The following is a 24,544-nucleotide window of genomic DNA, read 5'->3' as shown; positions in this document are numbered from 1 at the left end:
TAGTATAAGTATAGGAACCCAGTCCTTGAGACTTTAGATTACCCTGAACGAAACTCTGCAACATATATCCTGGACCTTCGACTTTCTATTTCGACTAGAAGACTGAAGAAATGTCCCTTGGGGTTAAGGAGTGACTCCCCTGCTTGGCAGGCACCAAAGAAGCAACTGTCTGGTCTACAACTCTGAAGCTCCCGCCGGATGCCGAAGTCTTTGCATCACCAGAGGTAGATTTCTAGACTTCCCCAAGGCTACCCTGAGTTCACAGCAAAGCTGAGGCCCATGGCTATTGTGGGTGACGTGGAATCGTGACCCCTGGATACAGTGAACTTTTGCCAGTACATAATCTTCCTGGTCTTCCTCAAAATTGTGCTTTGGGCTCCGAGTAGACCCAGCCTCGAGCACCAACTGCACCGAAGATCGCTGGCCTCCACTCCACGAGTGACCCGTGGGCCAGTTTCCAGTGCAACTGCTTGAGGCTCCTTTGCGATCGCTAGCCCGTTGGCTAGTGGTTCCCCACAAAGGCAACTCCTTTTCTGCTTGGGCTTTCTTGGTTGCTCCAGATATGCCCTGACTTACCCTTGCTGGGTGAGTCCCCAAGACCTTGCTGGTCTGCACCAACGTCTTTCTTCTATTTCCACTTAACTTGCCGTTGTCAAGGCTTGTTGGGTCCATTCTGGTCGCTGACATGGCAGCACTCGACCGACTTTGTGGGACAGCTCGAATTCAGCTCCTGGTTGCCGTCAACGCCTCCTGGACCTCATGGCTGAAGAGTCAAGACACCCGTCAACTCACCTGAAGCACCCGACATCTGTGGGCATTGGACTATCGTGCTGCTGGTCAATGGTCAGTGACCCAGACTCTGTCCCCTCTGCTTTCAGGTTCCTTCCATCCTCGATCCAGGCTTGGATATCTTCATACACTTCTCCTCTTCATGGCAGCAGCACTTCTTTGCCAGCTTCCATTGAAAACGACGCCGCGACCCGACACCAAAAGACACCTATGCACCCGGCTTCCCTAGGTGAGGTAACACGAGTACTCCAGTGCTCCTGTGGGTGTTGGTCCTAGACACCTCTAAGTCCAAAAGGGTTTGCTTGTAGTTGTCCTCTAAGTGTCCTTAACTTGTAATTTTCCAGCCGCGACTTTCCTCATGGAAGTTAACGGCGATTCGCGCCTGTGTTCTAACACTTCACATGTCCCCCGTGGGTCCCCTACGTCACTACCTTGGGTGGTTCCTTGGGGCCCAAGCACTTCTAAAGGCTCTAGGCCTGGTGTCTAGTTCAGTCGTGGTTCTTATACCACTTTATTGGTATAAGGTTTGGTACGCCCTAGGGCCCAAACGTGTATTTGTGCTTTTACTGTTGAATACTGACTTGTAACTTAAGTACTTCGAACTCCAGCCTCATAAAGAGACTAGAGGGTGTGTTTTATCTTAAATACATATATTTTTACTACATACCTGGTGTGGTTGTCCTTTCATGTGGTCATTCAAGAGATTATAGACTGGTAAAGCAAGCTGCTTTACATTCCTTCAAGACTTAGCCTGAAGGATGCTCTCCATGGCTACCACTAGGATAGCTTCCAATAAAGGTTGTCTTTAACCTATCACCATAAGGGGCTGTTTGGACTGGTACAGGGTGCCCAATTTAATTAGTGGACAGCATATACCAGGCCAACTTCTCACACTCTCTTCTCCAGATCATAATTTACAGTTAGGTATGAATTGGCTGGTCTCACCGTGGTCTCTTTCAAGTTAATTAAGTACCTGACCCTTCCTAACCCCCTTTCCTGAGAGTGGATGAGTCACATATCTCACACCCAAGTGTTCCTGAATAAAGGCCAATGCCATTATTTCTGCTTTGGGAGCTGTTTTCGCGCCTCTTCCAGTGGGGAAGCACTGACAAAGAGGCAGCTGTTGGCAGGCTATTGCTAATTAGTGTGCTGGAGCTTCAATCAGATAAAGTTTAACTTTTTACAAGTTTTCCTGTGCAATTATTCAAATTTCAACTTCCCCATTAACTTTGATTTTAATAATGATTAAAAATAGTGGTTGAATGGACTCTTATTGACTTATTATAAACCAAAGTTATTCAAATACTCTTTCAATTATACTTTATTTGTTCCCATAGAAACAGCCACATGCCTATGAAGTGAAAATAGCTTTTAGGGGCTAGTCATTGTAGGACCATTCGGATCCTAATTTCCTAAATGTTCCACTTATACATTCTAGGCATCCTATCATCTGGGCCTCAAAGGCTACATGGGGTATCTAACCTAATAATTACAAGTAGGGCTCCTTTCTATCAAAATAGATATTTTGAGAGGTTCCACTCCCAAATTTAAAAGCTGCAGCAGTGAGACCTTATGAATAGGCCTCAAGCCATGTTTCTGTTGCATTTTAGTGAATAGCGCAATTTGTGCTGCAGTTCACAGGTGACATTTAATCTTCTATGCCATTGTGCATGTCCTACATCACATACTATAGCATTAATGGAATGCTAAATAGGCCAATTGGAGATTCACATTTTTACTAATGCTTTCACTAATTGAATTGTTTTAGGGGAAAGAACACATGAGAATGGGGACTGGACAGAAGTGTCCAAGTGTGCAAAATCCCAAAACACCAATATCAGTCTGCAAGCAAATGAGAGTTACCATGAATACACAGGTTCTTTTCTCAGCAGATTCATACAATTAGATGTGGTATTTAAGATGTGTTGCTATACTATATCCCCCTATTTTGAGTAGTTCTGTACCTCAGAGTGGGTGAACATTAAGTAATACATGTCAAATTTTGACATAGGACACCACGTAAGAGGGTCAGGAATTGTAAAATATGGAGGAGATGCAGAAAGGGGAAGTGGAAACTACAACCATGGAGGACAATAACTTGCAGGGTCGGGTTCAATGCATGCTGCCCCAGCCACCTTATGACCAGAACTTGATTTCCAGGTGACTGAGGACAGAGCACTATAACTAGTTAGTGGGTGCCAAAGACTGTGTCGGTTGTTTCACCTCTTTCGCTTGACGATTATAATTCGCACCTGTATCTCCGTTTGCTCGCCTTTTTTGATTTTTCCCTTTTATTGTCCCCTCAGTTTCCAACCTATCTTCTTACATACTCTCTGTTCTTTTTCTTTTTTTTTGCCTTGGAATGATCACTGATTTTTGACTTGGCCCAGTAATTCGGCTTGCCTATCTGGGACCTGTTTTTCTACAGTGCTATGGAACACCCTTTTTTGGCTTTTTTGAGTATGACTTTACCTTACATTTCATCTCCGGGTCTAAGGAATGTTTCGAGGTTTGCTTGGGGAGCTAGTTAAAGCAATGCTGGCCCATTCACCAGGTAAGGTGCTCATGCTTCTGACAATATCCTTACCTATGGTAGAGTTTGATACAATTACTCAAGTGCTCATTGACAATTGTTTTTAATTCTTGTCAGTGAATTATAGTATGCCTCTGTAACGCTGTGCCATCCTCTACCTCAGAGTGTTCAGTTCAGACTGGAAACTAGGGTCTCATCGTCTTTTTCTCTGTCTGTCTTATCCCTTAACCTCTCTACCCCTAAGGTCAAATAGGTGTTCCATACTCTCCTGGATACTGATACAGGGAGTGGCTGACCTTTAAGGGAAGAAGATGAAATTAGCCTCACTATCCCTCGAGTCACAAATAAAGGCACATGACAATGCTCTTCAGTTTGCCTTATTCAGTGTTACTGTGGATCTCATAATGTAGACCTAAATGTCCTTACACACATAATTCAAATCTGTTACTTGCCTTTCACATCTCTATTATTTATTTATTCATTTTACACATCAATGGGTTATAAACGTACAATGGCACATGCACCCCATCCGCAGTTTACATTGAAAGTAACTGCAATGCTTCTAGACACACACAAACACAAACATGCATGAATTATATGACAACTAATAATATATGCAGTCCTTTTAATTTTTTTAAATAAATGGTAAAACCACTTCACTCTATATTGTTTGCAAACACATCATCATCTTCCTTTGCCACATATACTTCTGTTGTTCGGGTCAGTATTAACAGCATATACCTAGCAAGAGTGAATGCAGTACGGCAACCCTGCTCTGTGGCCCTGATTTATTAATGCTTTGTGCCAGGTTTGAATTATATGTGGTATGCAAACCTGAAACAAAATTTTATGCTGAAATTTACTATCCAAAGCAAATCTAGATTTCCATTGGCTAGTTTCCCAAAGTAACCCAAAATTCTGCAATGCACTGCTTTGGGTTACTTTGCATCAAGGAAGCATTCCTTGGTAGTTCGGGCTGGACTGTTCCCATGAGGCCCAGGGTCAAGACTGATTTGCATATAGCTGGGTCTAAACTTAGGAGGTAAAGTGAGCTAAAGGACGATGAAGGATTGAACCCAGATCTGTGACTTGGGATGAGTGTCTGAAAAGTTTCAGCGCTCCGTACATCATCTCCTCGTGTTTGCTAAGTTGTTAGGGTATGACCAGACGTGGGTCCCTTGCTTACTTTGCCACTGCATTCAAGCTAGCCTGGATGATGAGGGGTGTTACCCCAAAACCGGTCCCAGGATGCTTGTTTCTGGTTCGGGGAAGACCAGGCTTGGCAGTTTGGGCTGGACTCTTCCTATGAGGCCCAGGGTCAAGACTGATTTGCATATAGCTGCGTCTGAACTGAGGTGGCGAAGTGAGCTAAAGAACGATGATGGATCCAACCCAGATCTGTCACTTGGGGTGAGTGTCTGAAAAGGTTCACCACTCCGTCCATCATCTTGTGTTTGCTTTGTTCACCCTAAGTTGGTAGGGTATGCCCAGACGTTGGTCCCTTGCTCACTGTGCCACTGGATTCAAGCTACGCTGAATGATGAGGAGAGTTACCCTTAAACCGGTCCCAGGGCGCTTGTTTCCGGTTCAGGGAATACCTGGCTTGGCAGTTCAGGCTGGACTGTTCTCATGAGACACAGGGTCAAGACTGATTTGCATATAGGTGGGTCTGAACTGAGGTGGAGAAGTGAGCTAAAGAACGATGATGGATTCAACCCATATCTGTGACAGGGGGTGAGAGTCTATAAAGTTCGAGCTCTCCGTACATCATCTAGTTGCGTTTTCTTTGTTCACACTAAGTTGGCAGGGTAAGCCCAGACGTGGGTCCCTTGCTCACCTTGCCACTGGATTCAGGCTAGCCTGGCTGATGAGGGGTGTTACCCCGAAACCGGCCCCAGGATGCTTGTTTCTGGTTCAGGGAAGACCTGGCTTGGCAGTTAAGTTTCAGCGCTCCGTCCATCATCTCCTTGTGTTTGCTACATGGGCGTTTCCATGCAATCACCCAAGGGTTTCGAAGCAAATGCCTATTTACAAACACTTGTACCTAGGGATTTGTTGTAAAACCGAATGTTTCCTAATGACAGGCATAACGAGCATAAATGCTTTTATATCTCTTCGCTTTTCCTACTTTGCATGTATGCTGCATTGTACAGGACACAAACCAATTAGGAGAAGTGCTAAAGGATAACTTTTGTACTGGAAGGATTCTCCTCCAGTACAAAAACTGTTCCTTATATAATGCACATCCCCTTGCACTATGGCAGAAGGGTGTGTGTATTGGCACATGACAGTGTAAGATGCATGGGCCCAAGGAGAGAGAAAAACAGCACCCTGTCTTTGTAGAGATGGTGCTGTTCTGCTCTTTTCCTTTTAACGTGGTACAGTGCAGCCACTTCAACTGCTACACTGCGTTGCATAAACTTTTCATAAATCTGGGTCTAAATGATATACATATTTAATATGTTGTAAAAGATAAAAACTCATCTGTTCTTCCTACATATATACTATTCTATTCCCCCTCCCAACCGTGAACAGTAAGCTACGACCAGGCCCTGAAATTGAAAAAGCTCTCTACTGTCTAGGATAAAGACATTTAAATAGATTACTTTTTATCTTTTTGGTGTCTCCCTTGCAATATGGCTCTGTCTTCAGGTAGATTGTCGTTTGCCACTGCCAATACAGAAAGCAACTGAAGTTCTGTGGCACCCTGTGCTCACTTGGCATTTTCCTTGCAGTTGAGTCATGCAAACAGAAGGAATTAGTCACCAGTTGCAACTTATTAGACAATGCCATATGCCCTTTTGTATTTTTTTCTTATGTTCTTAGGTCCATTTCTTCTAATCAGATAGGCTCATGCTTGTGAAGTTATTCAAGGTTTCTTAATAAAACGTGAGTTCCTCAACATTCATTTGCTGCCTTCGCTCTTCTTCTCTATATTACTGGAGAGCAGCATGTTAGTTCAATGTTAATTTCTCTGGCCAGTTGTACACTAATTCATTTAGCACGATTAGATGACAGTAGTGGGACCATGCACATTATTAGAAAGAAGAAACAAAAATGGTACCTTAGGTGTCTTATTTTCATTGTCAGGTGACTGGGATAAGGATAAGGATTGTGCAGACGACAATTCGCAGGATCTTGATAATGTTGGGTATGGTGATGAGATCAATGGGACAGGTGTCATGCTTGATGTGCTTACACCAGAGGCCATTCGCTCACAATTTGGGCTTCTAGAATAATTTCTTAGAGTAGGGGAGGGAGATAAGGATTTAGGTTGTGGTGGGTAAAAGTGAGAACTCTGGGTCATTAGAAGGGAAGGTGTAGATTGAGAGCGTGAAGATGGAAATTCTGATGAAGTATATGCATGTGTAGAAGAAGCAACACTCAACTTCAGAGTAGGCAAGGGAGTTGAAACCACTTTTGATGAGGCATATCTAGGGCTGAAATTATTTTCATTTAAATGTTTTTCTGAATCAGGGGAAATATTGATTCGTTGGTTGCTTGGTGAAGTTATGGTGTGTGATGTGTGAGCTGATACTGTGGGTGAAGGTGTTCGGTCTCTTCTCAACTTCCCGGGTTCTGTACATTTTTTTAAAGGTTGCTTTAGCTCTTTTTTTATAGGAGGTTTCAAATTTACAGGGGAGGGTGACTGCGCGTTTGAGGTTGAAGAAGACATTGTTGGGCTGAGAAATCTTTGTGGCACAACTGAGGACACAACTTTTTCTCTGGTAAATGGTTTAGGACTTATTATATAAGGATTGAGTGTCTTATGCTGTTGTGGTGGCAAATGAGATGAAGCCTGAAGAGGCTGATTCCAGACACTGAATTCTAAAGATGAGGGTAGTTTCTTGGTTTGCTTATAAGAGTGATCTGAAGATGTAGGTTTAATGTCTCCTTGTTTTAAGGTCGCCCAGTTTGTGGAAAGTGTTTTGGTTCGGGTAGACTTCTGGCAATTAGTGTATGCTGGAGAACCAAGGGGCTTGGAAGACATACTAGAAAGATAAGGTGTAGGTGTTCCTGATCTTTGTTTGGTGGTTTGTCCTGACTTCAAAATGGCAGTTAAAAAAGAAAGTCGTGATGGGAGGGAGGTGCTTTTTCCTGATTTTGATAGTGGTCGATGAGTAGACATTGGACTGCAAAGCTCCTCTGTACTGCATAGTGTGGAGGAGGATCCAAACATAGGAGAGTGTAGTGGTTTAGGATGAGGACATAAATGATGAGTTTCAATGTGGGTAGGCAATGGAGATAATGCACCAGTTCTAAATGGACGTTCAGGAGATAAGGACTGGGATAATGTGTTACTAATTTGTTTTTTACTTGGTTTTGCTATTTGGGATTCAGATGAACTGCTCAGCAAGGAGGAGTGATGTGCAGATATGTTTTGCAATACAAAAGATGATGATGAATATTCAGGAGACATTGACCATGTTTTGGAATTTATCATAGGTGATCCTGTTGCAGAACTAAACAGTCTAGAGTCATCATCAGCAGAGAAGGCTGGATTTGGGGTCTGTATGACATTGCCCACCCTTTGATTGGAAGGAGATACAACATTAATAGCAGGCAGTGGTGTAGAAGAAATCAGGTGAGTCGTAGACGACAAAGAGGTTAGCTGCAGGAAAAAGAAAAAAATATTTTTAAATTAGTTAACATTACAGCACTCATATTAAACAATTTGTTTTTGGAAAGTCACATAGAATATTTTGATTCTAAACAGTACAAAGGTGGCATAGCCATCACAAGTAAAGTAGCATCACGTTAGCAAACTTAAAGTGTGTGATATAATTTGTAATGCATGTGGCACAACAAAAGAATATGGGCTAATAAAACTACATTTAATCACGTATGTGGAAATCACTTTTTAAATATTAGATCATATCATGTTACATTATTTAATTCCTAAAAATAGCATACTATTTATTTCATTGAGTGCACTTATTAGATGTTAGACATGAAATATATTTTGTGAATAATTTTAATACAAACACCATTGCTTCATAGACAAAAAGGGCCATAATTCGAAAATCCAAGGGAGCCGTACAACGTGAACTATTGTTCACATTTCCTAATGCTGAGAAGAAATTCTGCAGGAAAATTACTGATGACCTCTTATTCATATTTTCAACTAATCCACAAACTGGCAGATTCTAGTTTGTGAACATCAACTGGAAACTATGGAGAGAATTTCAGTTTATTCTGGATAGAAATATCTTGAACTTTTTTTTATACAGTGAATTATATCATTTGGTAGATTTTTATTTTTAAAATTAGGATATGTTTTTATTTTATTTTCATTTGACTCATGTAGGTAGATTAAGATATCCCAAAAATTCATAAGATGCATGATCTTTTAGAAATCCTTTATAACTATCTGGTCTTTTTTCCACAAAAGACCTAAGGGGCTCATTAGGATGGCGGACGGACTGGAGTCCATCCGCCATTCTGTGGTAACCCAGGACCCTCCGCAATACATGCGGCATTCCCACATTTCAAATTAGGATGAGACCGCCACCATGGCGGTCGTATTTTGCAATTTAACATTGCGGCAATGTCAAAAATGCATGTTTTGTATTTCACTGCACTACGTGCCTGCCACTTGGAACATTGAAATATAGGGGGGTACTCCTCTAGTGCACAGCTACCTCCCCCCAACACAAGGGGGGTCCGCTAAAGGCCCCCAAATCTGTTTCCATCTGTCTTTTCGTGGTGGGATGACCGCAACGAAAAGATAGGCGGAAAGGGATATTTTAATCCCTATTACAAATGCTGCCCTCTGTTTTGGTTCTGCAAGGCGGATGGAAAAGGACTGCCTTGCGGAACCGTGGTGGACGGTCTCTGCGTCCGCCATGCTTCCCTGAGGATTCCCCCGGTATCATAATCTGGCGGGGGAAAATTGCTGTCAGATGGCAGAGGTCCTGCCACCGCAGAGAGGGTGGTGGCGGTCCCTCCACCATCGTAATGAGCCCCTAAGTTGCAGCCTCACAATGAACCACAAAAGAAATGAAAGTTTAGAAAGAGTGAAATGGTGGCAGAGGAGGGTTGGTCTGATGTAGTGTGTTTTGAGTTAAGAGAAAACAACATCATCAATGAGCCAGTGGTGTAACACAAAATGATGTGGCCCTCTGCAGAATGTGATGAGTTGCCCCTAAGTCACACATGTCTCACAGAATTACATAAGTGTTGGTCTGAATGGGGGACCGATCAAGGGTTGGTGTCGCCCTGTTCTGCAAGGGCTGCAGGGGCCCGCATTACAACCCTGCAAGTAGCAGTGGTTGGGAGGTATCATAGAGGGCTGTACCATGCACAGTTGAACCTATTTACTGCAGAGTGGAGTGCCTAGTTTTTGGGCATTTCTACAGCATAAATATATAACTCAGAATCTGTCCAAGTTAATGCATGAATTTCAGACATGGCAAGTCTGGAACAGTGAGCAGTGGCCACGCTGTGCTCTCTGTAGTTCTAGCATTAACTCTAAGAAAATCTGAGGGATATGTATGTACTTTAGATGGTGATACTGCAAAACACTGGTGCTCAGCTTTGTGCTAGTACAAATGATCATGAAAAAAAACTTTCTGTAAGCACAACGAAACAGCATACTCTGTTCTGTGGTTTTACCCTCCATTCTGTACAGAGTCCTTCAGCTGTAGTTACAGAAATATTGTGCTGAATAGCAGGGCAATCTTAACAGCATTATAGCCCCCTGGGCCCTGCCTACACAACCACTCACAGGAATAAAAATGTTTAACTGAAAACTAGTGTTAAATTCTGGTCTGCATGGGGCCCCTATGCTTGTGGGGCCACCGGACAACTGCCCAGCATGCTAATGCATGAAGACAGCACTGCTGAACATGAAACTGTGACAAAATGATGCTGTTAGTCTTTGCTCCACTAACTTAATAAGATTACTACAAGGTTCACAGAGAAAACTTCCCCCCTGGCAGAGGTTGTTCTACCTAATTAAAAGCACACTGCCTGCTAGACAACTCACAGAGAAATGCCTGTTGAACCCCTGGAAGCAAAGGCACAAGAATCAGGTTTTTTTACTGCAAAGAAATGTGTGATATTTGCAAGCAGAATCAAACAACAGTAGTTTCTGGAAACAACATAATACACTTTCAGAACTAGTTTCAAATGATCAGGAAGTAAACAATAAGCAAAATCACAAAACATGGTATAACTTAGATTTTAGGAACTGGACATTTGATTTCTTTTAACAGAATTTGTATTCAATTTTGGTACAACCATCAAACCTATGAACACATAGTACCAACCCCTCCCTCCCCACTCGGTGGCACATCAACAGAGAGACAAGCACACCCTTGAAGCCACTTACCAATGTCTGGCCACAATGTGTTATAAAAAAGTCCATACTACCAATCTCAGCCCTTGTGGTCCCACTTTAATCCATAAAGCTCCTTTCTCTCATTTTCCAACAAAACATCTTCCAACCCCTTCCTTGAGCCCCACTCTTTAGTAAATTTGTTTGTGCATCCCGTGCAATGTATATCTGTTCTTCTTCCCTCATAGACCAGGTCATGACAGCCTCTCATTGCCACCTTGTTGGACCCCGCTTGCTTCTTCATTTTTTATCACACCCCTCCATGCCACCATCAGGGTCACAATTACTGCAAATGGAGGGAAGAGAACTAGCAGAACTGGTGTATTACTGCCAGGCTTCCAGAAACCACAAAGTATGACTTTTAAATGTTACCAATCTGGTGTAGTTAACCACATTAGCCACTCGCATTTTTAAAATTTTTTATTTTAGTTTTGGCACTATTTGGATATATTGATAAAATCTCTTTATTCAAATTCAATACAACATAAAAGAACATACAACATAAAACACCACATTAGCAACACTGTAATACAGTCAAATAGTATTTGACTCAGTTTGCATAGCCCTGCATTATTCATTCCAGACCCACCCACCCAAGATGCCTGGGTCGGAGAGGAAACAGAGTCAGGAAGGGGGTTAGGGCCCACTAGTAAACATGGGGGGGGTACATAGGTCCCCAAATAGTCGATCCATTTGCCCCAGACTTTTACCCATTTTTGGGACATCCCATATTAGTGTAGACAGTTATTTCAGCTACCATATTCATGTCCATATCTTTTTTCCAATCACTATATTGCGTTTTGCTACAGCCAGGCTGAGGGTCATCCAGGTGCGTCCCATTAGATTGATGTTCGATGCCTCCCATATGTTAAGGTGGACCCACTTAGACGTTGGAGGGATTGTCATGTCCTATACGGCATTCACACATTTGACTATTGACTCCCAATAAGACTGTGTGGCGGGACATTCCCATATAATGTAGATGAAATTGCCCTGCGGGGTGCAGTTTCTACAATATGTGTCACTCAGTGCCCTACCCTTTTTCACCATTGTGGTACAGGCAAAGTAGGCTCTGTGCAGTACCTTAAGCTGCACCAATTGGAATCCTACCTTAATTTCTATTTCACTAGGCGAGGCCAGTGCCTCCGGCCATTCATCATCCTCTAGACCCCCCCAAGTCCAGGGTATACCTCTCACAGAGGCAGAGAAGTGTGTCAGGTGTGTTGTTAATGATTTTCCAGTATGTGAGTAAAGTTGCTTTACTGGTATGTGCTCACCTAGCAAATGGTCTTCCAGGAGAGAGGAGTCAGGAAGCTCTTCCCCACCTGAAGAGCATGTCTAACTTGCAGGTAACGAAATATCTCAGTGTCTGCCAGTTTATATTCCCTTCCAAGGACAGCAAAAGGGAGTGTTGAACCCCTCATCCATAGATCTTCTATTTTGGACAGGCCTATTAGGTCCCATTTGTGAAACTCCAGGTACAAACTCAGTGTGCCTAAAGCCTAAAATGGGCAAATCCCACAAAGGTGTGAACTGAGTCAGTCTACCTTTCCACCCCAGTTCTTCATGGGCTGCATGCCAGAGACCGATGGTCACAGTCGTTGTGCCCTGTTGTCGTGGGCATGACAGTGTGGAGTACAAGGCCCGTAGGTATGCATCACCAGACAATCTGTCCAGATCGACTGTTCATCATCCGGTAGGGGCATCCATTGTCAACTGTGCTGCTCAATAGTACTTCTGTACATCCGGCAGGGCAATGCCACCATAGCACCACCTCTGTGTTAGCTTATGAAATGCGACTCTTGACAATCTGCTATTCCATAGGAGTGTTTGAAGTGTGGAATTTATTGTTTTAAAATATTAAAAGGAGAGGGGAGAGCGGGCATCGCTGGCGGGTGCCGCGCCATGAGGGGAAAGTGTGCGACAGCTCCCTGTTAACCACTACTTGGGCGAGCGGCTCAGAGTAGAGAAGTCGGACCCAACTCAGGAATTTTGTCCCAAAGCCTAATTTCACTAGAACCTCAAAAAGGTAGGGCCAGTCAATGGTATCGAAAGCCATGCGGGCATCCAGTGGCAGGATGACCGTGTCCTCTTGTATGTGCATTGCTCTACTCAGTACTCCATGCAGCCTTCTCAGGTTGAGTGCAGTACTTACCCCCGGGATGAATCCGGTTTGGTCTGGATGCCCTAATTTGGTAATTATCTGCAGCAACCAAAGGCTAATAACTTTGCTAGTATTTTAATTTCAGCATTCAGGAGAGAGTTAGGCCTATAGAAGGCACAGTTATCTGGTGGTTTCCCATATTTGTGTATGGTGACGATTGCTGTTAGCCTTTGGTCCATGGGAAGTATCCCTCGCTCCTGGCACTCCTCAAACATCTTTAATAAATGTGGTGCACTTTTCGACGCATCGAGTTTGTATATGGGTAGTCCGTTGGGACCCGGTCGTTTCCTACTTTTAAATGCCGAATTGACTCTGTTATCTCCTCTTGCGTTAAGTCCCTTTCGAGGAGGGTCCTATCGTCAGCAGTAAGAGTGAGGAGCGATATGTCTGTTATGAATGCATGACAGTCCTCTGGAGTTGCCTAGCCATAGGAGGAGTAGAATTGTGTATAGTAGGAACCAAACATTTATGCAATGTCAAGTTTTTCCTTTATCCACTCCCTCTTCTCAGAGTAGAGTCTCTACACCCATCAATTATCCCTCTCGTTTTTAACTAGCAAGGCCAGGAGTTTACCAGCCTAATCCCTAACCTCATAGATATGGTTCAAGGTAGCCCTGTGTCTAGTTTGGGGTTTTTCAGTCACCTGCCCATGATACTCCTGCTGTTTGAGTGCCAGCGTATTGGGGATGTAGGTTCAATCCTGGTGGATCAGTTGCACTATGTCCACTTATATACCTTCCAAATTTGCCCTTTTTAACCCTCCTATGGCCCACTACCAGGGAGAGACCCTATACCCTAATGACTGTCTTTTATGCCTCTCACAATATTGAGGCCGAGTCGACTGAGACCTCATTCTCTGTGAAATACCAGAGGTTTAGCTTTATGGATCGGTGGCCTCCGGTGAACCATCGGCCATATAATTCACATATAGGCGAGTGTTCAAATATACCTCAGGGCAGATAGAAAACCACCGAGAACTGGGCCAAAGTCAGTAAATAATCGATTCTAGGGAAGAAGCCATGTGCCTCATAATGGAAAGTGAATTGGTACATCTCTGGGTTGTGGGACCTCCACACATCTGTCAGGCCCATGGTGTTTAAAAAATCTAGCAGTGGGCTGTACCCCACTGGGTACGGCCCACGGGTGTCTGTCTAGGGAGCCAGCGGTCGGAGGAGTCACCGGGGACAAAGTTGAAGTCCCCACCCATTAGCAGCTTTCTGTCTGGGAGGTTGAACTTGAGAAGTAGGGTACTCAGGTCGGCCAGTGTGGAGTCATGGAGTCTTGGCGGGCTATAAACACTAACTATATTGATGGGCCCCTTCCCAGGTGCCTGCAACTGCTAAATATCAACCGTCATTGTCCACCTAGAAGTTATGTGTCTGTAATGCTAATATCTTTTCGATCAATAAACCTACCCCTCTCGACCCAGACGTGTAGCTCGCATGTGGCAGCATTTTATACCCCCATCTATTCAGCGCCTTACTCTTGGTGCCAGTCAAATGTGTCTCTCGGAAGAGGATGACACTGGACATGTGTCTTTTAATATATTGCAGCACAACTCCTCTTTTGATCTTATTGCCCAGGTCAATGATGTTCCATAACATTAGGCGCAGCTGGGCCTTATCTGTAGGCCGTATCATGGTATATTCTTAAGCATAGGTCTACCGGTATATTTTTTCTCCCACCCGGGCAGTCTGAGTGGCTACCCCTCTCTATCTTTGTCACAAGTGAAAGGCACTAAGCAATCCCATTCTGTGGTGCATCTAGTGGTGAAAATTGAACCAAAACTAGTTCCCAACTTTGTGCCCCCTCCCTACCTCCATGCAAAGCAGGCTCTAAACTGCTCACTTCCCCAACTATGCAGAGCGTTTCTTATCCCAATTACCATTTCAGACAAACTCTATTGAGGGAATTAGCCACCGCCCCTCCGCGTCCATCCCCTTAATAAATGTTTTGCTGTCTCTAGCTTCACATGATTAACAAACAGAAACATTTCCCCCACCAAGTACTCAGGTCTCATCGTGGTGGGGTGAGTTCCTCCAGCTGCCCCGACCATCGGTGTGGCTCCGTCGATCTCGGGAAATACCTTTGTGTCTCTGCTGTTCCTGGTGATTTTGGGATTTGGAATCCGGGGGCCATCCTACAGCCATCCAGCCAGTCCCAGGCCTCCTCTGCCAAGAAGAACCACGTTCTGTCCTCTGTCAAGACTCTCAGGCGGGCAGGAAATATCACAGAGCATTTAATGTTCTTGTCTGGCAGGGCTTTTTTATCGTTTTAACGTCCAGGAAGTTACGGTGCATCCTTTGCACCTCGAGAAGGAAGTCGGAAAAGAATGTGATGGTAGCATTGTCGCACTTAAAAGATGCAGCACTCCGAGCCGTCTGCAGGACCACATCATGATCCTGGTAATTGAACAACCATGCTATGATGGGACGTGGGGGTGCTCCAGGACGTGGGCAGGTTGCCAGCACCTTGTGTGCCCTATCGACCGAAAAGAACTTGGACAGACCACGGGGTTGCAGATGTTTTAGTATTAGGTCCTCCACAAAAAGATCAGTGATTGAGCCCTCTACCCTCTCAGGAATCCACATTATTCGATTGTTGTTTCACCTCGTGTGGCCCTCTGAGTCTTCAAGCCAGGCCTCTAGGTCACCATGATTTTTCTCAAGACAGTTACTTGGGTCTTAAGAGAGTTTGTTTTAGCTTCCACGTCTTTAACCCTGGCCCCCACATTCAGTAAGTCCACTCTGACCAGTGTGAGCTCTAAGTTTGATGTATCCATTTTGCCTTCGAGTGATGCACGCACCCCCTGGATGGCAACCATTACGTCTCGAAGTGTGAGTGCCTCGTCGTCAGTGGGGCCAGTTGCAACAAGTTGACAGCTCTGTAGTGCCACCTGGAGCTGGTGATTCCCTTGGAACTGTATACTTGGCAAGCTTAGTCTGGAGGCCACCCTTAGGCCCCTTCCTTCCCATCATTGTGATAGCTGATTGCGGCTTCTGGATCTCAGAACACATGTCTGGCTGGGTGCAGTATCATACAGGGAGGTCCGAGGCAAAAGTGTGAGACGGGGCTGTACCATACTCACAACCACCTGCCGGGATGTTGCCATAGCACCCTGTTGGTATTCTGGCAGTCCCTCCCGTGTCCCGCTGATAAAAAAAGCTTCTCAGTCCAGCAATGCTCCACAGACCCAGATATTGGCCCCACCTCCTTACAGATCAGCTGCCGAGTTTGCTTTAGTTTTTAGCCCTAGGGTTGTTCCTCCCTCAGTGCAGGCCTTCGAGGGAAGAAGAGTAGAATCACCATTCACTTTCAAGTTCACAGTGTTGTCAGGAATGGGTGGTCAGTGAACTTCCTGAGTTGATCCCGTTACCAGTATTGCTGTCTTTGTGGGATGGCACCACGCAACAACTAACTATTGCCTCAAGAGGGATGCACCGCCCCGCCATGTTGGGCCAGACAACTTGCTATCTATTGCCCGGTGTGATGTGCTGGGGGAGGGGGGTTGTTCTGTATCCACTCTGGTCGTTGTGCATCTTCCAGTCCCGAGGGGGGCCAGTCTACAGTGCACGGCTCATTGGGCAGGCCCAGCGAGTCCCAGATGGGCTTCTCCACCTCTTCTCTTCTGGAGCACTTGAGTCCTCCAGAGCCAGAGTGAGGGGGCCTTACACTTACCTCACTGCACCCTCTCCCCTCAAGCGGATCCCTACCTCTGCACCATCAGCAATTGCGGCTTTCCAGCTGGAGATGGGAACGTTGTGCAGATCAATCCTCCAGTCACTCAACTCGGTCCCCCGTGCTGAATCGCTGCAGGCATGCAGTCACCTCTTGGCTCCGGTCCACAACCCGGATGCGAGTGAAAGCCACCGCCCAGGCGCCACAGCTCCTTCTCGTCCTCTCCACCTGTAAGTGTTCTGCCCACTTCCTTAACCTGCAAGTCACATGGGCAAGTGCAAGCCGTGCGTTGAACTCCTGATGGAGCACTTCAGCCACTGTTCGGTAGGGCGCTCAGGCCTCAGGCCGCATTTGGTGGAATTAGCAGAGTTCCGTATCGCAGGACGAGCAGCACCGGAGCACTTGAGTGGAGAAGTGTGGCTCACTGGTTAGAGTAGGCAGACTTGGAAGCAGAGGTCAGCCAGGGACCAGGGTTCAATTCCCGGCTCGGCTGGGTCTTGAGTCCATAAATTGTCCATGGACTCGATAATTCTCGCTCCAGTGCATACTTGATTCATGGGTTCACACTCTGCGACTCTGGGCAATAGCTTGCTTAATCTCCACAATGGCCCCTCGCGGCGGGATGCCTGGCTTTCACCTTGTGGATGCGATGCCCTGCCCTGCTGGGTTATCTCACAGGGGAATACCAGGACGGGTTCCCTAAGCAAGCGCTTAGAGACTGGTTGGTGATTTGCGCTATATACATATCTGCACATTTACATTTACTTGAGCTCCACACTGATTGCAGGTTGCGTAATCTGGCAACTGGGGACGGAATTTGTGACGGATGGTGGGGGATAAGGCTGACGTCCATCACCACCTCCTTTTGTACCGCTTTGTTCGCCATAAGTTGGCAGGGTATGCTCAGACGTGAGTCCCTTGCTTACTTTGCCACTGGATTCAAGCAAGCCTGGCTGAAGACGGCTGAAATGCCAGAAACCGGTCCTATGAAGCTTGTTTCCGGTCCAGGGAAGGCATGGCTTGGCAGTTCGGGCTGGACTGTTCCCATGAGGCACATGGTCAGACTGATTTGCATATGGCCATGTCTGAACTGGGGTGGCAGAGTGGGCTAAAGAACGGTGATGGATCAAACCCAGATCTGTTGACTGGGTGTGAGTTTTTGATTGGTTCTGATGCTCCGTCCATCACCACCCCCTTTTGTACCGCTTTGTTCGCCATAAGTTGGCAGGGTATGCTCAGACGTGAGTCCCTTGCTCACTGTGCCACTGGATTCAAGCAAGCCTGGCTGAAGACGGCTGAAATGCCAGAAACCGGTCCTAGGAAGCTTGTTTCCGGTCCAGGGAAGGCATGGCTTGGCAGTTCGGGCTGGACTGTTCCCATGAGGCACAGGGTCAGACTGATTTGCATATGGCCATGTCTGACCTGGGGTGGCAGAGTGGGCTAAAGAACGGTGATGGATCAAACCCGGATCTGTTGACTGGGTGTGAGTTTTTGATTGGTTCTGATGCTCCGTCCATCACCACCCCCTTTTGTACCGCTTTGTTCCTCATAAATTGGCAGGGTATGCTCAGGCGTGAGTCCCTTGCTCACTTTGCCACTGGATTCAAGCAAGCCTGGCTGAAGATGGCTGAAATGCCAGAAACCGGTCCTAGGAAGCTTGTTTCCGGTCCAGGGAAGGCATGGCTTGGCAGTTCGGGCTGGACTGTTCCCATGAGGCACAGGGTCAGACTGATTTGCATATGGCCATGTCTGAACTGGGGTGGCAGAGTGGGATAAAGAACGGTGATGGATCAAACCCGGATCTGTTGACTGGGTGTGAGTTTTTGATTGGTTCTGATGCTCCTTCCATCACCACCCCCTTTTGTACCGCTTTGTTCGCCATAAGTTGGCAGGGTATGCTCAGACGTGAGTCCCTTGCTCACTTTGCCACTGGATTCAAGTAAGCCTGGCTGAAGACGGCTGAAATGCCAGAAACCGGTCCTAGGAAGCTTGTTTCCGGTCCAGGGAAGGCATGGCTTGGCAGTTCGGGCTGAACTGTTCCCATGAGGCACAGGGTCAGACTGATTTGCATATGGCCATGTCTGAACTGGGGTGGCAGAGTGGGCTAAAGAACGGTGATGGATCAAACCCGGATCTGTTGACTGGGTGTGAGTTTTTGATTGGTTCTGATGCTCCGTCCATCACCACCCCCTTTTGTACCGATGGGGCTCAGAGCAGTTCTATTAAGCGGCCATCTTGCTCGGCAGTCAGTCATTCCCCGCACCCCAGGAACTTGATTTTTGATATACATATAAAACCGATCTTTTTGCATTTTACTAGACGAAATTGTAAAACCGGATATTTATTCACAAGTAGGCATCTCCATAGACAAATAATACTTTACATGCAAAGTGGACGCAGCATTTCATAGATGTTCACTGTAGGGACATATTTTTCTTAAATATGTAGCATAGTTCATTCCCTTTTTTATACATTGAGCGCCCAATGGGAGCACTTAGAGTGACATATTTAATGCATAAAAGGAGGAATTTATACAAAACAGTGTACCCGGACCTATAGTGTTCTAGACCGATTGTGATATTTACCTTTCATACCAGGGTTGCACTACTTGCAGCATATTAACATAGCTATGCTGAAAATGTAAATATGCCAGCTGGATGTAGCCAATTTTGCCTTTTTTTGCAGGGACAGTGCACGAGTACTATGGCACTAAATACTAGTATGACGTGACTGAGACAAAAACGGTATAAAAAAAACTATCAATATAAAGGTGAGAAAGCAAATGTAATCATGCAGAAAAAGCGATATTGTTACATAAACCCTGATTTGTTTGAGGCTGGGTAAGGCTGTGAATCAAATAAGAAGAAAACAATATTTGTATTCAAATCTGCTTCTTCAAGAAATCATTTTTTTGAAACACCGCCTCATCTTGCTTTCGTTGATGACCTTCTCTCATCGGAGCTTCCTCAGTTGGGAAGACTGAAACAAGCCATCTCAGACCGCTAAAATCAAATACTTATATTGCTTCACTTCATTCAAGAAAGATACTAATTGCAAACGTGCCAGCCGTGCTCGGTTCAATTGCTAAAGTGTTCCCAGCACGTATTCAACCCTGCTAGAGAATGGTTGAATAAATAAATATTTATATTCGGATTTGCATTTGAGAAGAGATCTGCCTGTAAAACAGGAGCTTTTGATACTAGCAGTGACCTTATTGCTATCAGTACAATCTACCGCTCTGCATCTGAAACATCTGAAACGGGTAAAATACAAGTGACGTCGACGCTACATGACAGTATCTAAGATAATCACTGAACATTGGCTAATGGTCACCCTGAAGATGATCAGGTCACTCTTTTTACACAGCTGTCTTCAGTTGTTAGAAATAACTCATTAGATTATACTGTGGATGACAGTCCTAAATATAGACTTCTATTGAACCCTTTCATCTTAGAAAACCTTTGAAGTGACCATATTCCTCATTACAGTAAATATGGGGTATATATGAGCTCTATCTTCAGCAGGTCTGGGGTGGTTGATTTGAATACAACTAATCTGGAAAGAAAATCTAACATAGACAATCTCCAAGTTGGAAGCTTTGGATGACCTATATTGTGGAGTAGATTTAAATATTGCGTCTAAAAATTATTTTGACATATGGGAGTGCATGTCATATTTCTAGATAGTACTGTACTAGAACAGTGGGCGACGCACTCTGTCTACTAATTATGATATAGATAACAGATAAGTAAAAGATACGATGCTGTTCTGTTGATTAATATATTTTACAAAAGCTTGTGATAGTGGCATTTTTTTTTGTTGATCTTGGGAACTCTACACATACAAACATGTACACGTATCTAACGAGTAAAATGTGTAATCTTTCTGGTAAGAGCTCTATATTAACCCTGGGCGGACAACTACGCTACGCTTGCGAAGTTTGCGTAGTTTATGCTACTTTGCGCTACGCGAATTGCACGTAGCACAGTGCAAAATCGTGTAGCGTAGTGTAGTTGGTATTTTTTGCTTACTCGCGGTCCTCAACGTCAAGTTGGCGACCACGAGCAAGCAAAATGACATCCTGGCGAGACTTTTTCCTCGTTCGCGATCAGCAACATCAAGTTGCTGATCGCGAGCGTGGAAAATAAACCTCCCAGCGAGATTCTCAACGTGGGGAGGTCAGGTTTCTCATTGCGAGTGGTCGTGTATGCTTGCAACCGCTCGTGATGAGAAACTACCAGTCCGCGTTGAGAAAGCTGCCGCTAGAGTAAAAATTTACTCGAGCGGAAGAAAACGACAGGTCGCACTGTGCAAGATGCCGTTTTTAATGCTTGCACAGTGCGGACAAGCATCCAGCACTGTGCAATCATCGCAAACAGTGCACTGCGCAGTTCGCGTAGTGCTATGCGTATTTCGCATAGTGCAAAGTGCACTTCGCGTAGCTGCGCGTAGCGCAACTACACCCAGGGTTACTCTATATACAATGACTTTAAGCAAGGATGCATCTTAGTGCCAATTTTTCATACCAAGAATCTGCCAACTTCTCTCTCAGAGTTTCTATTGTGACAGGAATATCATCTGCATGGAAAATGAGCATGCACATCTTCCTTAAGGAGTAACCAATTGCACGGTAAAGAGGTATCTGGGTTTTTATTTTGGCCCTGTTGTCATGCTAATTATTGTGTGAGCAGAGGCCTAATGGTACCAGGCACAGTGAGAGCCAGAGCCTGTTCTGTGACCCAAAGGGCATACAAAGAATGCCCTTATAGTGAGCATTGAACTATAGTCCATGCCCTGGATGCACTACATAAAGTGGTCTTGGCAGCATAAAGTGTTTTGTGATCTGTTGTGCAACCATACCATTTAATTGTGAGGTTCTGATATCCTGGGCTTCTGAGTCATGTAAAGTTCCACCGTTACATGAAACCCAGAGTATTGTACTGATATCATATGTGCCTGTTGAACATGTGTATATGCAATGGGTATGGTAGCATGACTCTGTATGGTACTGCGACTTTGTAAGTGTCATATCTCTGAGTGAGCACTGGATTCTTTTTCATTCATTTTAAAAGACCCCTTTTTAACATAGAACAAGATGGGATATGAGGGAAACCTTATTGTCTGTATTCCTGTGTCGGGAGGGGGAGCTTCGGACACTGAAATGAAGAAGGGTGCAGCCAGGGCTTCCCTTAGAAATTCAATGAGAAGCTTAATTAAAATGGCTTCTTATTAGTTTTTAATAAGCACTGCATTTGGAAGATGGTGTAGAGATGTGTGTATGACTGCAGTTTATGTTGTTCAAAGTGAGGAGTTTTACAGACAGGGCTGCCTTTTGGTCTGTCTCTGATTACTGCTTCAGGAAATCCGATGACAGCAATGCGCAGAGATCCCACACTTCATTGTGGCCCTATTTTGTATATTCCTGGTTGTATCCAACTCCATTTCTACTTGCTGAGAGAACCATCAATTTGCACTAAGGCTGTGTCTAAACAGCAGCAGCCTTAAATTATATTTGGAAAAGAAGCAACCCAAACCAGTCTTAGACAGTGGTTTCACATTCCCTGTCTGGAAAATATGTTCCAGGAACCCACTTTATTTCAGTCTGATGTTCTTGTTTGCAAAGGAAGGAAGTGTTCCACACAGTATTCAAAGAGCTGGTGTTCAGTCGGTGCTGGTCTCTGCCTGACAGCGAGTCTGACAGAGCTGAGGAACCATCATCTGAAGTCTGCACTTTCTGTGTGAAGTGCCTAGAAGTCTAATTGCCTGTTGAGAGAGGGCAAAGTATGCAGGACGAGACACTTTTCAGGTAGAGATGCAAAGCATGTTCCCGGCATGAGGTGCACCCAGAAAGAACTGACGATTCCAGAAAGTGAATCTATGTGGGGTTTCCCCAGTCTCTCCAAGAAGTTCCCGTGTGAGCTGCAGTAAGCATTTACTAAAACAGGTACCCAATGTCACTTGGCAGCCTGCCACAGGCATAAAAGACTGGTACTACTGCTGCGGATGAGGATCTTGGTAGTGGCTTCGTTGCAGAAGCAGGAAGCCTTGAATGGCCTGGGGGGCCATAACTGCCAAGGGGGCACCCCTACAAGGCATTTGGCCTGGAGGCACCAACTGCTGTATCTGAGTACCTGTCTGCAGATGGATGGGTGCACTCCACTGCCAAAGATGGGTATTGCCATGCATATCTGCCTCACTGATTTCACCTCCACAAATTTCGTCTTGAGCAAGGCTGAAGGTGAAACTCTGCAGTAAAGGAGTCACCACCACAAGTGCGGGAATCTGAACTGCATCTGCTGCACAGCCTAAACTGCAAATAATAACTAGCAGGTAAGTGCCAGGTCACCCTATGCCTTGGGACAAGCCACTAACACTCCATACAAATTTGCTAGGGATTGTAGATATGGGATCTCAATCCTAACAGGAGAGAGACAGGGACCAAAAAGAAGGAAGTGTAGCGCCTCACTATTAAAAGTTAGCCTAAACAGAAATTCTATATGACGTCTCCATTGGATTGTGAAGAATTTACTTCTGCTGTGAAATTAAAGTTCTTTATGTTTATCTAGAAGGTAAGTACTGGGCTAGACACTACAGGATTGTGCCTTTTGGTTGACTGTTGAGTTGGGAGTTCTTGCCCCCCACATTATCTCTCTGAGAAGCATGTGACTAATTGTTCTTGCTATTCTGATGGTCAAGTGAAGACCCCAAGGTACAATTGTTAAAATCCGCAGAGACCACAGATGTGCGCTGGTATCAGTTATGTACCCTGTGGTCCCCCAGAACATGAGTTGACAGTATCTAAAATCAAACAATTGTTGTTCTCCCAAATTCAGAGGCACTAAGAATACTTAATATCTTACGGTCAACTATCTGCATATAATTAAAAATACTTAAACATTTCGTAAAAGTAGTAGAAGGGTATTAATGGTAGGTGTATGGATGTAAGTTGGAGATCACCAATAAATATTGAATTAAAATAAAACCTTTGGTCTGAAATTGCCAGATCAATGTATTGGCAAACAAAGGCCCATGAGGTGAGACTAGAATAGTACTCAATAGAATTGATCGCTCTCAAGCTACCAGAGTATTTTCCTGCAAAATAAAGTAAATGTCAAGCACCTGTTCTGTGGTCTGCTGTGGCAAATGCAGCTCAAAGTTGATTTAAAATGAGATGCTTTGCACCCTAAGCAGCCATTGAGCTGGAAATCGGTGGAATCTTACTAGGTAACAAGCACTAGCATAGCCAATAGGTCTCATCTTTAAAGTTTGAATTTCGTGCTTGTTGTTTTGGCATTTACAAATTGAAAAATAAGAAAATTAAAATAGGTGCTGGTGCATCACAATACATATTAACACATGGATGGCTATCTCTGAATAATTTCTTTTACTCTATGCGAAACATCTTTCCATGATGACCACACATGTATTGCTATGCATGCACACAAATCAGCGGCCATTTTAAAGAAAAAGCATTCCAACGTGGGTGCCTGTGTGGCTGGCCCTGTACTAATGCTAAGCTTAAAAACTCTGTTTGAAAACAGACATTTGAGGTTACCAGGTTTGGAGTGTTGGTGGTGTTGTAATAAATGTTCAATATTAAGGGACGTTACAGTTAGCTTCATATTTTACACACACAAAACCATAGAAATTCAGCAGACATAGGTAAAGATACCTCATGTAACTATAACTGGTGGCCTAAGTTAACTATAGAACATGCCCCCACCATGCACAGTTTTTTCTTCAATAATTTTACAGCAAATGTTGCAGTGATATTATTAATGATGTAACAGAAGATGTCAGGAGTCATGTAATATGTGGGGTAATTAGTAGTGCATGGTGAAGATGCTGTTGGTCCAAAAAGTGACTTTTTTATAAATTGGTGTAAAACCGTTCAGTAGTTGAGGAGTAATTTAAAGAAATTTCCAGTTGTATATATAGGAAAACGCGGAGGATCCGTGAACCCTTATGATCTCTTTCTGAGAGCTGATTGGCTGGCAACACTTCATACCAGGAAATGTTGGCAACTATTTTGGGACTCGGC

The 24,544-nt window shown here is 44.6% G+C and overlaps 1 protein-coding gene across 7 annotated transcripts in view; it reads right to left on the bottom strand.

Annotated features, from left to right (window-relative positions):
- The window catches only part of MLIP (muscular LMNA interacting protein), a 1,822,558-nt gene that overhangs the window by 653,773 nt on the left and 1,144,241 nt on the right, over positions 1 to 24,544 (bottom strand). For 5 of the 7 annotated variants that reach the window (XM_085610855.1, XM_085610858.1, XM_085610856.1 and 2 more), the window contains one exon: positions 6,387 to 7,934. The exons of 1 other annotated variant lie outside the window; for it this stretch is intronic. In XM_085610855.1, coding sequence (XP_085466981.1) covers positions 6,387 to 7,934 — 1,548 coding nt within the window. The remainder of the gene's footprint in view (positions 1 to 6,386; positions 7,935 to 24,544) is intronic. One more of the 7 variants, XM_085610860.1, reaches the window with a different exon arrangement.

This window comes from Triturus cristatus, chromosome 6, assembly GCF_964204655.1.
Source record: "Triturus cristatus chromosome 6, aTriCri1.1, whole genome shotgun sequence".
Classification (NCBI taxonomy): Eukaryota; Metazoa; Chordata; class Amphibia; order Caudata; family Salamandridae; genus Triturus; species Triturus cristatus.
This window is presented reverse-complemented; position numbering and strand designations above follow the sequence as displayed.